We start from the raw sequence: 17,398 nt of genomic DNA on the forward strand, positions 1-17,398 counted from the left end.
TTCTGGCTGCTTTTCCCTCTTCCACCATTCCAGCATCCCCACGGTCACATGGGTCAACTCATAAAGTTGCCATAGTGAGAGAAGGGGGGAGGGAGCGCATTCCACGCATAGCTTCGGCTAGAATCGGATCTCAGATTACGGCAGCCGGCTTAGGAGGGGTGCACCTCATTGGGGAATGTGATTGATGACACAGACTGAGGGGAGGGAAGGAACAGGCATAATCCAAATGAGGCTAAGCTCTGACTGCAACGGGGTATTGCCAAAATGGGGCTCCTATTAAATGACCTGGTTTCTTTTGAAACTTGGCTCGAGGCTCATGGATTAATTAGGGTTAGTTCTAATTCGGACCCTTGGCAACAGGCTCATGTTGGTGACAGTTGCAGAGTCCCCGGGTCACATGACCCCCTTTTGCAACCACCTGACCAGCAGAGTCAACGGGGAAAGCCAGATTCACTTAACGACCCATGTTACTGTCTTAACCGCAGTGATTCACTTAACAACGGTGGCAAGAGACGAATTGTAAAAACGGGCAAAACTTAACGAATGTCTCAATCACCAAACAACGGAAATTTTAGGCTCAATTGTGGTCGAATGTTGGGGACTGCCTGTATTTTTTTTTTAATGCTGGGAGCGACGCAACTTGGAGTAGGGCAGTGTTTTAAGTTGGGAAAGCAAGCAACAGAGGAAGAGAATTGAAAGGGACCTTGGAGGTCTTCTAGCCCAACCCCTTAAGTCAACCAGGGTGTCAGGAGTACGAAAAACTCCCCCAACGCGCATGTCTGGCACAGGGGACCTCACTTCATCCTGGACAAATGTATCTCCAGTCTTCTTAGCGTTGGAGCCCCCACAACTTCTGGTGGCAAGTTGTTCCACTGGTTAATTATTCTCTCACTATCAGGCAATTCCTCCTTAGTTCCACGTTGCTTCTCTCCTTGGTTAGTTTCCACCCGTTGCTTCCTCTCCTGCCTTCTGGTGCTTTGGAGAAGCTCCCCCTCTTTTCTGTGGCAGCCCCTCAAATACTGGCAGGCTGCTGTCACGTTTCCCCCCCCCCTTTTCATTCAAGTAGACACGCCCGAAACAGCAGCCTTAATTCATACATTTTAGACTGAGAAGGAAGACTTGCCTACAATTCAAGAATGGACATTGAAAGTTACAAACTTAGCCGAGATGGCTAAAATATCGGCATATCTTAAAGATCACTCAAATGAGAGATATAAACGAGACTGGAAAAAATGGATTGACTATACACAAAATAAATACGGGACCAAGAAATTCCAGTTAGCCTATGCTTAAGATCAGAAATGATTTAAATTGTTTAAAGTTAGCTCAGCAAGAAGAAGCTAAGATCAATGTAGAGATGTCATTAATTTCTTTATTTCTTTTTTTCTCAATAGATTTTAGACTGTGTTTCTTAGAAATCCATACCGTGTATGGGTTCTGGGAAGTCGGGGGGGGGAGGAGGGGGGTTGGGGGGGAGGGTGGAGGGAGGGTGGGGTATACATTAGGCTAGACAAGAATTTGGTGGTAAACTAGAATTATTTTGACACACAAAAAATTGTACTCCGATGTCTTACTGATTGAGGGATGATGAAATGTTTGTTTTAAAAGAAATAAAACTTTTGAACCCATACATTTTAGACTCCATTCCCCCCCCCATATGTACAAAAAGGAGGAGCTCCAAAAGGCACAGCTGGGGGTGGGGGGGAGCATTCAAACCCCCCCTCTAGGTTTAGCTTGATGGAGGGTCAGCTCCCTCCGGGCCGTGGCCCTTGGAGGACTCAATTGAAGCCTTAGTGCAGAGGTCACTCTCTTCGGACACCAGCTGCCCTTTCTAAAAAAAAAAAAACCCTACATGAGCTCGTTTCGACATGCCGGATAAATCTTTAATTTTAATTTGATTTAGAAAATTAAAATACAAAAACCCAAAGTGGGGGGGGGGGGGAATGGCAAAGATAAAACAAACTGGACCCAACACATTTTTTAAAAAAAGTGAGTTTAAAGGATGACAAAATAAAAGGCACGTGTTATCTCCCCCCCCCCCCCCAAGTGAACACCCACATCTCTATTGCAACAATAATCGCTTCCTCCCCCCCTTTGCAAAGCGGGTCCAAAATTCACAACCTGCTGAGTGGATTTTGACCACCGACTCTTAGCAAACGAATTGGGAAATGGATTTGGGACTCAGCGGCTGCCATCTGGGCACGGAGCTTTGGACCAGGCACGGAAACTGTCAAGCTGACTTTGGGGGAGAGAAAGGCTGGCAAAGCCTCCGGAACTGTTCCGGACTGATTTCTTTGCTCTTCTTTCTGGCAGATCGACAGCCACTCTTTTTTCTGGAACGTGGCCCCCGGGGCGGAGAGCGCAGTGGCTTCTTTCGTCACCCTCCTGGCTGCAGCTGAAGCCGTCCATAAAATCCCCGAGGTTCAGTCCCTGCCCAAGAACATCATGTTTGCCTTCTTCCAGGGGGTAAGTTCATTTTTTTTTCCTCTCCTCTTTTTTCCCTGATCTCTGCGGTTTGGAATAGGTCTCTGATTTATTGGCTGGTTTGTTCGTTCGTTTATAACATTTATTTGCTGCCTATCTCTCGTATCCGACAACTCTGGTGGGCCGCTTACAAAATTAATCAGAGGAACAGAGTGTGAAGGGACCTTGGAGGTCTTCTAGTCCAACCCCCTGCTCAAGCAGGAGAACCTGTACCATTTTAGACAAATGGCTGTCCAATCTTTTTCAAAATATCCAGTGTTGGAGCATTACACAACTTCTGTTCCACTGGCTAATTGTTATGTCAGGAAATTCCTCCTTAATTCCAGGTTGAATCTCTCCTTGGTCAGTTTCCATTTGTTCCAGCTTCTTCTTCTGCTTTTAGGTGCTTTGGAGAATAGCTTGACCACCACCACCCCCTCTTCTTTGTGGCAAGCCCTGAGGTATTGGAAGAAGGCTCTCGCATCCCCTCTAGTCCTCCTTTTCACCAGACTAGACATTAACAGATTAACAGAGTTGGAAGGGACCTTGTGGGTCATCTAGTCCAACCCCCTGCCCAGGCAGGAGACCCTCCATCATTTCTGGCAGAGGGCATTCCAGTCTCTTCTTGAAAGCCTCCAGTGATGAAGCTCCCATACTTTCTGAAGGCAACTCCTGTTCCACGGGTTGATGGTTCTCCCTGTCAGGAAATTCCTTCTTATTTCCAGGTTGAATCTCTCCTTCCACCCATTCTTCCTTCTCTGGACCTTCAGGGGCTTTGGAGAACAGCCTGACCCCCTAACTCCTCTCTGGGGCAGCCCCTCAACTATTGGAAGATACTCTCCTGTCTCCCCTGGTCCTTCTCTTCCCTAGACTAGCCAGGCCCAGTTCTACAACCGTTCATTGTCTGTTTTAGCCTCCAGCCCACTAATCATTTTTGCTGCTCTTCTCATTAAAACATTTATGCCATTGATCGTAAAAAAACACCCACAGCAGATAAAAATGATTCAGTCCCTGGAACCTGTAGCTGGACTGGGAAAGTCTCGCTTTTCTGAAATCTCGCTGAGCGACCATCGGCCCCCTCCACCGAAGCACGTCTCGTTGAGAACCAATTTCCGTGGTGTTTGCAAGCAGAGAAAAGCTGACTTGGGAAATAAGATTTTCTTTGTGGGGGGCTTTGTCGTTCTCATCTAGGAAATATCACGCTCGGCAAGGGCGAAATTTCCCCCGGGAAATGAATGAAACAGCGAGAGAGAGAAAGAGAGAGAGAGAGGCAGGTGCTGCTAATCCCAGCTCCACCGGAGAAAAGCCAGGGGTGGGTGAGAAGGTTCCGGAGCAGTTAAATAGGAAACGCTGGTGGGGTTTTGGGGGGCGGGGAGATGGTTTAAATCAGTGTTTCTCAACCTGGACAATTTGAAAAGGGATGGACTTCAACTCCCAGAATTCCCCAGGCAGCATGGGGAATTTGTTAATTTGTGCCGGAAGCATCACAAAATAAAGCATACTATATGACATAAGCTTTAAAATATAAAATGCAAGATTAAAATATATGCAAATTAAACAAATTAATCTTGCCCAGAAGTTTAAGTTTGTTTATTGTCATTGCACCTCGTACAATGAAATTAAATGCCATCTTCAACGTACATCATGCATAAGAAAAATACTTTTAAAAATACACACACACACACACAGAGCCTTCACATTCTACACAATTGAATTGAAGCTAGCAATATTAGCCTGGGAGTTGAAATCCACCTACCTTCAAATGGCTCAGGTTGAGAAAACTGTTAGGCTTCAGTGCTCCAAAACAAATCTCTATATTTAGAGCAGCGTTTCTCAACCCCGGCAGCTTTAAGATGGGTGGACTTCAACTCCCAGAATTCCCTAGCCAGCCATGAAGCCGATTCCTCTTAAAGCATGCCGGCTGCCTCCCCACCCCCCAACACCATGTTTTTTATTTTATTTTACAATACATCCATATCAGTGCGTGAAAAGTGTGGCACCTGAGTATCATACATTTCAGTACAAATAAAAATAATGCTATTAATCTCATTAGTTACATTCCTGCAACAGCCGTTAAGTGTGAAAAAACAGTCATAAGTCACTCTTTAAAGGGCGGCCTGTAACTTTGGTCACTGAACGAGTTGTCGTAACTCAAGGACAACCTGCCTTGTCTCTGTTTGAGCACAGAGAGAGAATAATTGGAATGGGGGGAAGAGCCAATAGTTTTAGGGGACAATCCCAAAGCTTCTTCGCCTTGGACTTCCCAGAATTTCTAGCCGGAAAGGCCCGTTTCCTGCAGCCGGAGGGCAGCAGCTGTGGGCAGCGCGATTGTCCCCACGGGGCAGGGAAAGACCCTCGCCCGTCCCCCCAGCAACTGGCACACGCAGGCCCTCCGTCTCCAAACACGGAGTCACGTGGAGTGGATTAAAAATATATGTGCACACGGAAGCACAAATGGCAGCTGCCAAAAGCCAAGAGGAGATTTGAAGCGGGAGGGGAGGGGGTGCTGGTTAGCAGCTGATGTTCCCCTCCAGGCATGAGGGGGGGTGTGAGTGGGGGAGCTGAGTTCGAGCAGCGCTGTCAACTTTTACAGGAGCTTCTGGGCTGCCGTAAAACAATTTCTCTTCTCGCTGTTCCCACCACCGACGTTTGTGTGTGTGTGGGGGGGGGGGGGATTGGCTGCGGTGCCTTTCCAGAGACAGTTGCACAATTTGGCCTTGTACAGTTGTGATTGTGTGAGAAGAAGCTGTAAAGTGCATTGGTGTCACTCACTTAAGAAACATTCCCCCCCCCTTGCTTAGCAACAGAAATCCTAGGCTTCCCTCCCTCCCTGTCACTTCCTCCTTCCTTTCCTCTTTTCCTTCCTTTCTCCCTCCCTTTCCCCCCTTCCTTTTCTCTCTCTCCCTTCCTTCCCTCCCCCTTCCCTTCCTCCCTCCCTGTCACTTCCTCCTTCCTTTCCTCTTTTTCTTCCTTTTTCCCTCTCTTTCCTCCCTTCCTTCCTTTTCTCTCTCTCCCTTCCTTCCCTCCCCCTTCCCTTCCTCCCTCCCTGTCACTTCCTCCTTCCTTTCCTCTTTTTCTTCCTTTTTCCCTCTCTTTCCTCCCTTCCTTCCTTTTCTCTCTCTCCCATCCATCCCTCCCCCTTCCCTTCCTCTCTCCCTATCACTTCCTCATTCCTTTCCTCTTTTTCTTCCTTTTTCCCTCTCTTTCCTCCCTTCCTTCCTTTTCTCTCTCTCCCTTCCTTCCCTCCCCCTTCCCTTCCTCCCTCCCTGTCACTTCCTCATTCCTTTCCTCTTTTTCTTCCTTTTCCCTCTCTTTCCTCCCTTCCTTCCTTTTCTCTCTCTCCCTTCCTTCCCTCCCCCTTCCCTTCCTCTCTCCCTATCACTTCCTCCTTCCTTTCCTCTTTTCTTTTCTTTCCTCTTTTCCTTCCTTTCATCTTTTCCTTCCTTTCTCCCTCTCTTTCCTCCCTTCCTTTTCTCTCTCTCCCTTCCTTCCTTCCCTCCCCCTTCCCTTCCTCCCTCCCTATCACTTCCTCCTTCCTTTCCTCTTTTCTTTTCTTTCCTCTTTTCCTTCCTTTCATCTTTTCCTTCCTTTCTCCCTCTCTTTCCTCCCTTCCTTCTCTCTCTCTCCCTTCCTTCCCTCCCTCCTTGTCACTTCCTCCTTCCTTTCCTCTTTTCCTTTCTTTCCTCTTTTCCTTCCTTTCCCCCTCTCTTTCCTCCCTTCCTTCCTTTTCTCTCTCTCCCTTCCCTCCCTCCCTCCCCCTTCCCTCCCTCCCTCCTTGTCACTTCCTCCTTCCTTTCCTCTTTTCTTCAGTCGCCGGGAGACGGTGAGTTCTAGTCTCACCTTAGCTGGCTTTGGGCCAGTCACTGCCTCTCAGCCCAGCCCACCTTGCAGGACTGTCATTGGGGGGGAAAATAGGAGGTTTCCAATTAGATTGTGTTGTGTTGGATATAGAATAGCAGAGTTGGAAGGGACCTTGGAGGTCTTCTAGTCCAACCCCCTGTTTAGGCAGGAAACCCTACACCACTTCAGACAAATGGTTGTCCAATCTCTTCTTAAAGACTTCCAGTGTTGGATCATTTACAAACCCCTGGAGGCAACTTCTGTTCCACTGATTAATTGTTATCACAATTAATTTCTCTTTCGTTCCAGTTTGCTTCTCTCCTTGATTAGTTTCCTGTTGTTGCTTCTCCTGCCCTTCAGGGGCCTTAGAGAATAGCTGGACCCCCTTCCTCCTCTCTGGGGCAGCCCCTCAAATATTGGAAGATGCTCTCCTGTCTCCCCTGGCCCTTCCCTTCCCTAGTTCCTGCAAACGTTCATTGTATGCTTTAACTTCCAGGCTTTTGATCATCTTAGCTAGATTAAGATAAACAGAATTGGAAGGGGTCTTGTAGGTCATCTAGTCCAACCCCACTTCCAAGCAGGAGACCCTCCACCATTTCTGACAGAGGGCAGTCCAGTCTCCTCTTGAAAGCCTCCAGTGATGAAGCTCCCACAACTTCTGAAGGCAACTTCTGCTCCATGGGTTGGTTGATCTCCCTGTCAGGAAATTCCTCCTTATTTCCAGGTTGAATCTCTCCTTTCATCCATTCTTCCTTCTCTGGACCTTCGGGTGTCTTGGAGAACAGCCTGACCCCCTAACTCGCCTCTGGAGCAGCCCCTCAACTATTGGAAGATGCTCTCCTGCCTCCCCTGGTCCTTCTCTTCCCTAGACTGGCCAGGCCCAGTTCCTGCAATCCTCCATCCTCTGTTTGAGCCTCCAGTCCCCTCATCATCCTGGCTGCTCTTCTCTGCCCTCTTTCCAAAACCTCAACCGCTTTTTTACATTGTGGTGACCAAAACTGGATGCAGTACTCTAGGTGTGGCCTTACTAAGGCTTTACAGAGTGGTATTAATGCATCCCTTGATCTTGATTGTATCCCTCTATTAATGCAATTGAGGATAGCACAGACTTTTTGGGGCTGCTGGCTCCTATTTAGCTGGTTGTCCACTAAGACCCCCAAGAAGCCTCCCTCTCAGACGCTGCTGTTAAGAAGTTTGACTATAATCCAGCGTTTCTCAACCTTGGCGACTTTAAGTCCCGTGGATTTCAACTCCCAGAATCCCCCCAGCTAGCTCTGCTGGCTGGGGGGATTCTGGGAATTGAAGTCCACGGGACTTAAAGTCGCCAAGGTTGAGAAACGCTGCTATAATCACTTTTAGAGAATTGCACAGCAAAGGTGTCCCTTTTTTGAGACGAAACCTTTCTGGATTTCCCTCCCCTCCCCAGGAGACCTTCGACTACATCGGCAGTTCCCGCATGGTGTACGACATGCAGAAGGGACGCTTCCCCATCAAGCTGGAGAACATCGACTCCTTCCTGGAGCTGGGCCAGGTGAGAAGAGCCCAGCCGAGGCTGCCGGGTGCCTCGGCCTGGCTGCTCTGGGGGCCGTTTGGCCTCGGCTGCAATTTCCCAATTTTGGGAACGGGAGAGAGAGTTACAACCGAGAGTTGGGTCTTTGACACATGAGGACGGGGGACAGGCGGTGTCTTACTTTTAGAGTCAGCAGGGCAATTCTGCTTGTAAATCTAAGGACTCCTTCAGGGTTCTTGGTCCTTCTGGGCGCTGGCCTAGAAAGCAGGAGATTGTGAGTTCTAGTCCTGCCTAAAGCATGAAAGCCGCCCGGGGGATTTTGGGCCATTCACAGGAGACTGGGAGTTCTAGTCCAGCCTAAAGCATGAAAGCTGGCCGGGTGATTTTGGGCCAATTCACAGGAGACTGGGAGTTCTAGTCCAGCCTAAAGCATGAAAGCCAGCCAGGGGATTTTGGGCCAATTCACAGGAGACTGGGAGTTCTAGTCCAGCCTAAAGGATGAAAGCCGGCCGGGGGATTTTGGGCCATTCACCAGGGGACTGGGAGTTCTAGTCCAGCCTAAAGCGTGAAAGCCGGCCAGGTGATTTTGGGCCATTCACCAGGGGACTGAGAGTTCTAGTGCAGCCTAAAGCATGAAAGCCAGCCAGGGGATTTTGGGCCATTCACCAGGGGACTGAGAGTTCTAGTCCAGCCTAAAGCATGAAAGCCGGCCAGGGGATTTTGTGCCATTTACAGGAGACTGGGAGTTCTAGTCCAGCCTAAAGCATGAAAGCCGGCCGGGGGATTTTGGGCCATTCACCAGGGGACTGGGAGTTCTAGTCCAGCCTAAAGCATGAAAACCGGCCGGGTGATTTTGGGCCAATTCACAGGGGACTGGGAGTTCTAGTCCAGCCTAAAGCGTGAAAGCTGGCTGGGTGATTTTGGGCCATTCACAGGAGACTGGGAGTTCTAGTTCAGCCTAAAGCATGAAAGCCGGCCAGGGGATTTTGGGCCAATTCACCAGGAGACTGGGAGTTGTAGTCCAGCCTAAAGCATGAAAGCCAGCCGGGGGATTTTGGGCCATTCACAGGAGACTGGGAGTTCTAGTCCTGCCTAAAGCATGAAAGCCGCCCGGGGGATTTTGGGCCATTCACAGGGGACTGGGAGTTCTAGTCCAGCCTAAAGCGTGAAAGCCGGCTGGGTGATTTTGGGCCATTCACAGGAGACTGGGAGTTCTAGTTCAGCCTAAAGCATGAAAGCCGGCCAGGGGATTTTGGGCCAATTCACCAGGAGACTGGGAGTTGTAGTCCAGCCTAAAGCATGAAAGCCGGCCGGGGGATTTTGGGCCATTCACAGGAGACTGGGAGTTCTAGTCCTGCCTAAAGCATGAAAGCTGCCCGGGGGATTTTGGGCCATTCACAGGAGACTGGGAGTTCTAGTCCAGCCTAAAGGATGAAAGCTGGCCGGGTGATTTTGGGCCAATTCACAGGAGACTGGGAGTTCTAGTCCAGCCTAAAGCATGAAAGCCGGCCAGGGGATTTTGGGCCAATTCACAGGAGACTGGGAGTTCTAGTCCAGCCTAAAGGATGAAAGCCGGCCGGGGGATTTTGGGCCATTCACCAGGGGACTGGGAGTTCTAGTCCAGCCTAAAGCATGAAAGCCGGCCAGGTGATTTTGGGCCATTCACCAGGGGACTGAGAGTTCTAGTGCAGCCTAAAGCATGAAAGCCGGCCAGGGGATTTTGGGCCATTCACCAGGGGACTGGGAGTTCTAGTCCAGCCTAAAGCGTGAAAGCCGGCCAGGGGATTTTGTGCCATTTACAGGAGACTGGGAGTTCTAGTCCAGCCTAAAGCATGAAAGCCGGCCGGGGGATTTTGGGTCATTCACCAGGGGACTGGGAGTTCTAGTCCAGCCTAAAGCGTGAAAGCCGGCCAGGTGATTTTGGGCCATTCACCAGGGGACTGAGAGTTCTAGTGCAGCCTAAAGCATGAAAGCCAGCCAGGGGATTTTGGGCCATTCACCAGGGCACTGGGAGTTCTAGTCCAGCCTAAAGCGTGAAAGCCGGCCAGGGGATTTTGTGCCATTCACAGGAGACTGGGAGTTCTAGTCCAGCCTAAAGCATGAAAGCCGGCCGGGGGATTTTGGGCCATTCACCAGGGGACTGGGAGTTCTAGTCCAGCCTAAAGCATGAAAGCCGGCCGGGTGATTTTGGGCCATTCACAGGAGACTGGGAGTTCTAGTCCAGCCTAAAGGATGAAAGCCGGCCGAGGGATTTTGGGCCATTCACCAGGGGACTGGGAGTTCTAGTCCAGCCTAAAGCGTGAAAGCCGGCCAGGTGATTTTGGGCCATTCACCAGGGGACTGAGAGTTCTAGTGCAGCCTAAAGCATGAAAGCCGGCCAGGGGATTTTGGGCCATTCACCAGGGGACTGGAAGTTCTAGTCCAGCCTAAAGCGTGAAAGCCGGCCAGGGGATTTTGTGCCATTCACAGGAGACTGGGAGTTCTAGTCCAGCCTAAAGCATGAAAGCCGGCCGGGGGATTTTGGGTCATTCACCAGGGGACTGGGAGTTCTAGTCCAGCCTAAAGCGTGAAAGCCGGCCAGGTGATTTTGGGCCATTCACCAGGGGACTGGGAGTTCTAGTCCAGCCTAAAGCGTGAAAGCCGGCCAGGGGATTTTGTGCCATTCACAGGAGACTGGGAGTTCTAGTCCAGGCTAAAGCATGAAAGCCGGCCGGGGGATTTTGGGCCATTCACCAGGGGACTGGGAGTTCTAGTCCAGCCTAAAGCATGAAAGCCGGCCGGGTGATTTTGGGCCATTCACAGGAGACTGGGAGTTCTAGTCCAGCCTAAAGCATGAAACCCCCCTGGGTGAATTTGGGCCGGTCCCCCTCTCTCAACCCAACCCACAGGGATGTCGTTTTGGGGAAAAAACAGGGATGAGATTTAATGCAGATTGGGTGGATTAGGGGATTTAGCCTAATCGTCTCCCGTTGCCTCTGTCTCGGGATAATTGGCGGGAGATTATCTAGCCTTTCTGATTCCCCGCCACAGAAATGGACTCCCGCCCCCAAACGAACCCTCGGCCAAGCGTCCCCCCCTTGCACACCAACACAGCAATTGGATCCGAAATTTCCTCTGTTGGTGATACAATATCCAATATCAATGGTTCCCCTTTGCTCCTCCTTGTGTCCTTTCAGGGCAAACTGCTGCGTGCGTCAGATTTGGCCGCGGCTGATTTTTAATAGGTGGCCGCACCCTGTTCACCTGGGCAAGGTGCTTTCCCTCAGTGAGGCCTCCAGCCTGCCTCTGGTTCTGCTTTTGCTGCCTATGGGAGGCTCCGTTGGGGGAAAAAAACACCCCGGGGCAATCTGGCACATGTGCCCATCGCCCTCCCTCTGTTGCAGGTTGCGCTCCGGAGTAATGCCTCCCTATGGATGCACACGGATCCCATCTCACGGAAGACCCCCGAGATCGAGGTAGGGGCGTTTTCTTGGCTGCCTGGTCCGTCCGTCCTTCCTTCCCTTCCTTACATCCTTCCTTCCCTCCTTCCTTCTTTCCTTACATCCATTCCTTCCTTCCTTCCTTCCTTCCTTCCTTACATCCATTCCTTCCTTCCTTCCTTCCTTCTTTCCTTACATCCCTTCCTTCCTTCCCTCCTTCCTTCTTTCCTTACATCCATTCCTTCCTTCCTTCCTTCTTTCCTTACATCCATTCCTTCCATCCCTTCCTTCCTTCCTTCCTTCCTTCCTTCTTTCCTTACATCCATTCCTTCCTTCCTTCCTTCTTTCCTTACATCCATTCCTTCCATCCCTTCCTTCCTTCCTTCCTTCCTTCACATCCTTCCTTCCTTCACATCCTTCCTTCCTTCCATCCCTCCCTTCCTTCTTTCCTTCCATCCATTCCTTACATCCTTCCTTACATCCCTTCCTTCCTTCTTTCCTTCCTTCCTTCCCTGCTCACCAGAAGGTTGGCTTCCGATGGGCCCTTCTGGATCCATGGCTCCCGGCCTCGAGTGCCGCAGGAGAGCCTCCGCCAATGGCCATCTGCTGGGAGGCTCGCGGGCTTCCTCGGACAGTTGGTTGGCCACGGCGAGAGCAGATGGCTGGGCTAGGTGGGTCAGGGGTCCGGTCCAGCTTCGTCTCTGATGTCCCTGGCATCTCCGCTGAACGCCACATGGCCCCCTTCTGCTCCTCCCGTCCCTGAGACACGTCGACAGACGCCGGCCTTCCTCTGTGTGTGTGTGTATGTGGGGGGGGGGGGTTGCCACTGTGGAAAGTGTCCCTCACTTGAGGGGTCAGCATCTCATCCTCCTCCACTCCCCACACCCCCCCTCCCTTCCAGCCCTGATGACGTCATCTACGTGGGCAATGAAACACCTGCCATGAAGCCACCAGGCTCAGAAAGCCTCAAGGACTACTCAGCCCTCCTCCTCTTTCTCTTCCTCCTCCTTTCCTCCACAAACCCTTCTAGCACTGATGATGTTTCCTAGTTGGGCAATGAAATGCCTGCAAGGAAGCCACCAACCCCAGAGAGCTCCAAGGACCCCACAGTTATCCCCCCCCAATTTCCCTTCCTTCCTTCCTTCCTTCCTTTCTTTCTTTCTTTCTTTCTTTCTTCCTTTCTTTCCTACTTACTTACTTACTTCTTGGAAGGAAGGTTGACTCAGCCTTCCATCCTCCCGAGGTGGGTAAAATGAGGACCTGGATTGTTGGACCTGGGAAGATGCTGACTCTGTAAACCGCTGAGAGAGGGCTGGGAAGCACTGTGAAAAGGGGTATAAGTATTGTTAATCCTCCCTCCCCTCCACAAACCCTTCTAGCACTGATGATGTTCCCTAGTTGGGTCATGAAATGTCTTCAAGGAACAGCCAAACTCAAAGAGGAGCAAGGACCCCCACAGTTCTCCTCCTCCCTTCTATCACTGATGATATTACCTAGTTGGGTAATGAAACATTTTCAAGAAAACCACCAAGCTCAGAGAGCACCAAGGACCCCACAGTCCTTCCTCCTCCTCCTCCTCCTCCTCCTCCTCCTCCTCCTCCTCCTCCTCCTCCCCAGACGGAGCTTGGGGTCATTCCAGATGCTCTCGCCCACAGTTCGGCGGAGACTCTTGCTGCGGCCTGGCACTCGGCGGCATCAGAGTCTCTGGACCGAATTGCGCCACTACGGCCCCTCCGGGTCAACGGCCCGCGGAGACCCCCTTGGTTCACCGAGGAGCTCCGCGAGATAAAGCGCCAGAGGAGACGCCTAGAGCACCTGTGGAGGTCCGATAGGTCCGTATCGAGCCGAGCACTGTTGACAGCTTGCACCAAGGAGTATATTCGGGCATTGAGAACCGCCAAAAGATCACACATTGCCTCCTTGGTAGCGTCCGCCGAGTCCCGCCCAGCCGCCCTGTTCAGGATAACCCGCTCCCTCCTAAATAGGAGGGAGACGGGGAACCCCCTGCAGGGTAAGGCTGAGGAGTATGGTCAGTTCTTGGCGGACAAAGTTGCTCGGTTTCGATCAGAACTGGACTCCACCCCCGCAGATCCAGCCGAGACACAAGGGAATGACTTGGTAGACCATCTCTGGGTTGAGTTTCAGGATGTTGCCTCCGGGGATGTGGACAAGGCTATGCGAGCTGTGAGTTCCTCCACCTGCATACTGGACCCGTGTCCCTCTTGGCTGACTGCCAACAGCAGAGAGGTGACACGAGGCTGGATCCAGGCGGTTGTTACCGCCTCTCTTCGGGAGGGACACCTCCCCACCGCACTTAAGGCGGCGGTGGTGAGGCCCCTCCTGAAGAAACCGTCCTTGGATCCAGCAGTTCTTAATAACTATCGTCCAGTCTCCAACCTCCCCTTTGTGGGGAAGGTTGTTGAGAAGGTGGTGGCCTTACAGCTTCAGCGTACCTTGGAGGAAGCTAACTATCTTGACCCCTTCCAGTCAGGCTTCAGGCCCGGTTACAGCACTGAAACCGCTTTGGTCGCATTGACCGATGATCTCTGGAGAGCCAGAGATGGAGGCTATGCGTCCATCCTGGTTCTCCTTGACCTCTCAGCGGCTTTCGATACCATCGACCATGGTATCCTTCTGCGACGACTGCGGGAGGTGGGGGTGGGCGGCACTGTTTTACAGTGGTTCTCCTCCTACCTCTCGGACAGGTCGCAGTCGGTGTTGGTGGGGAGGGAGAGATCGTCCCCGAGGCCCCTAACCTGTGGGGTGCCGCAGGGCTCGGTCCTGTCCCCCCTGCTATTTAACATATACATGAAACCGCTGGGCGAGATCATTCGGAGGCACGGGATAAAGTACCATCAATACGCGGACGATACACAGTTGTATCTGTCCGCCCCGTGCCAACTCAATGAAGCGGTGGACGTGATGAACCGGGGTCTAGAAGCCGTTAAAGACTGGATGAGAGCAAACAAACTGGTGCTCAACCCGGAAAAGACCGAGTGGCTGTTGTGTTTTCCTCCCAAAAATTCGGCTAACGTTCCATCAATCAGGCTGGGGGGGCAAAATTTATACCCCTCAGACAGGGTCCGCAACTTGGGAGTCCTCCTGGATCCACAGCTGAGTTTTGACCACCATTTGTCGGCTGTGACCAGGGGGGCATTTGCCCAGGTTCGCCTGGTGCGCCAGTTGCGGCCCTACCTGAACCGGGAGGCTCTCACAACAGTCACTCGGGCCCTTGTGATCTCTAGGCTGGAATACTGCAATGTGCTCTACATGGGGCTGCCCTTGAAGAGCATCTGGCGACTTCAGCTAGTTCAGAACGCGGCCGCGCGAGTGATCATGGGCGCACCACGGTTCGCCCATATAACACCGATCCTCCGTGAGCTGCGCTGGCTACCTGTCGATCGTCGGGTGCACTTCAAGGTCTTACTTACCACCTATAAAGCGCTCCATGGTAGTGGATCTGGCTATCTGAGAGACCGCCTCCTGCCAATTACCTCCCTGCGTCCCATCAGATCGCATAGAGTAGGCCTCCTCCGAATTCCATCCGCCAGTCAGTGCCGACTGGCGACTACGCGGAGGAGAGCCTTCTCAGTTGCAGCCCCGACGCTATGGAACAATCTCCCCGTGGAGATCCGCACCCTCACCACAGTCCAGGCCTTCCGCACAGCCCTCAAGATCTGGCTATCCCGTCAGGCCTGGGGATAGGATTTATTCTCACCCCGCCCGAATGTTGAGTGAATGTTGTGTTTTTATGGTTAATTTTTTTATTCACATTTTTCTTTTTCTTTTAAGTCTTGTCTTGCACTCCCTTCCCCCCATTGTTGTAAGCCGCCCTGAGTCCCCTCAGGGAAAAGGGCGGCATATAAATGCTCATTAAAATCTAAAAAAAATCTAAAATCTCCTTTCAGGCCAGTCCCTGCCTGAACTTGGTCCCCTGTGCTGAGCAGCTGCCTTTGCGCCCTCTGCCCTCACCTAGAACCCGTGACCTTCCTCCGTGACCTGCAAAGGCTGCTTTTGTGCTCCTGGTCGGATCCAGTTGATGCTCCTCACCAGCACCTTCAAACCAGGGTGGCCGCCTCCTCTGTCTCCCAAGCCTCTCAGGCGTTAGGGTCTCCCTTCTCCCGGGCAACAGCCATCAAGTGCCCCCTCCCCTTGCTTTCCTCCAACCTTCCTCGATCCCCACATTTTCCAAGCGATCTTTGGAACCATTCCTTCCCACCTTCAGGAACCTGGAGGTTTTTCTACTCCTCGTTCTGCCTCCGTTCTGAATGCCTGAAGGACTTTGTGGCCCTGGAGAACTTTCCTCCGGGAGGCCTCCGTGGTGCTCAGCACCCCTCGGGTTGCGCTGAACCCTATCTTGCCACCCTGTCTTCAGCCTGCCCATTTTGGTGACCTTAAATAAAGCATCTGCCAACTCTCCCAGAGGGGGGCTGTGGGATATTTCCCCCACCCCCTATAGTAAGGAAAAAATTCACGATGCAACCTGAGTCAGTCATAAGGACCAAAGATTTATTCTTCCCAAGGCTTGTGCTGGAGGAGCCCTTCTTGCAGAATTTCTCTCTCTCCAGAATTTGTGCACGTTGTATTTATGCGGTGCCTGGTTGTGTGTGGCTTTTAGTTGTTAATTGGGGTGTTGATGGCTGCCTGTGAAGGCATTAATAAGTACCTAGTAAACTGGCAGTAAATCAGCACACTTATTGAATGACGAGGGGGTCCCATTTCCCAGGCTTCGATCTTTTTCCCCCTCTCGGCTGTTTTTGTCCCTGCTTGGCCAACAATCTGAGTAGCTGTGAAACTGAACGCCTGCCCCGACTCAGATTGGATCCTGCAACATTATTATCCTGGGAATCTTTGCCTTCACTTGCAAGTAAAACGTCCTCCGTGTTCTGAATTCGTGGCGTAATTGAGCTGCTTGTCCTTCCTCTTGCCCCGGGGCACTTAGCAAAACATCCAGAGGATGATGGAAGCCTTGAACAAGAGCAGCGAAAGCACCGGCGTGGTGATGAGTGGGATCGACGCCAGCCAGCCCCTCCCGCCTTCCTCCTTCCAGAGATTCCTGAGGGCCCAGCAGATTCCCGGGATAGTCCTGGCCGACCACCACTCCCACTTTGAGAACAGGTAAGCAGGCCTGCAGCCATCTTTTCTATTGGACATTAGGACATTGCCACACTTTCTCTTATTCCACTGTGCATTTTCTATGGTGGGAAAACGGGATTGTACGGAGTTAGATGCTATGTAGCCATAACCACATTCTTTCTAGAAAGCCAAGGTCATCCTTTGTCTCTGCACCTCTGCACCTGACCGGAACTGGATGGGTGGAAGCTGCCAGCATGGCAGTAGAAGATGGGACCATGGGATGGACTTGTGGGTGTGGAGGGAAGATCTTGAACTTCCAACTGGGTGGGGAAAACCAGGAAGCTTTCAGATTTGGGTTTTCCCAGATGTGCCAACATGGCTCTCTTCATCAATTGGAACTTTGAGGAATCCTTTGCCTCGGACTCAGATTTAATTTTGGATGCTATTTGGAATGCCGACACCATGGATCCTTTTCAGCAAACCAGAGATCTCCAAACACGGCAACTTTTAAGACTCTGGCTGAACTCAGGAAGGTGAAGTCCACAGCTCTTAAAAGTGGCCAAAAGTTTGGAAAGCCCAGCCGCGCGGGCCGTCCTCGACTCACAAACCCCAATTGGGCCCGACATTTCTGTGGTTAAGTGAGACATTCGTTAAGTGAGTTTTGCCCTGTTTTACGACCTTCCTTGCCTCGGTTGTTAAGCGAATCCCCGCAGCTGATAAGTTAGTAGCCCGGTTGCAAAGTGTAATCTGGCTACCCCATTGTCAGGAGGTCGCAAAAGGGGCTTCAGATGGCCCCAGGGACACCGCAACCGTCATAAATACGAGTCAGTAGCCAAGCATCTGAATTTTGATCACGCGGCCAAGGTTGTCGCTGTGAAAATGGGTCGTAAGTCAGTTTTTTCAGTGCCGTTGTTAACTTCGGTCACGAAATGTCCGGTTATAACTTGAGGACTATCTGAAATGTATGAACCCATACAACGCAGGTGAGTCTAGACCAGTGTTTCTCAACCTTGGCAACTTGAAGATGTCTAGACTTCAACTCCCAGAATTCCCCAGCCAGCATTCGCTGGCTGGGGAATTCTGGGAGTTG

The 17,398-nt window shown here is 51.4% G+C and overlaps 1 protein-coding gene across 1 annotated transcript in view; it reads left to right on the forward strand.

Moving 5' to 3' along the window:
* NCSTN (nicastrin) overlaps positions 1-17,398 on the forward strand; it is a 47,703-nt gene that overhangs the window by 18,434 nt on the left and 11,871 nt on the right. The window contains 4 exon segments of the mRNA XM_032233991.1: positions 2,314-2,466; positions 7,730-7,834; positions 11,197-11,268; positions 16,175-16,350. Of these exon segments, the coding sequence (XP_032089882.1) occupies positions 2,314-2,466; positions 7,730-7,834; positions 11,197-11,268; positions 16,175-16,350 (506 nt within the window).

The sequence above is a fragment of the Thamnophis elegans genome, chromosome 17, assembly GCF_009769535.1.
Source record: "Thamnophis elegans isolate rThaEle1 chromosome 17, rThaEle1.pri, whole genome shotgun sequence".
NCBI lineage: Eukaryota > Metazoa > Chordata > Lepidosauria > Squamata > Colubridae > Thamnophis > Thamnophis elegans.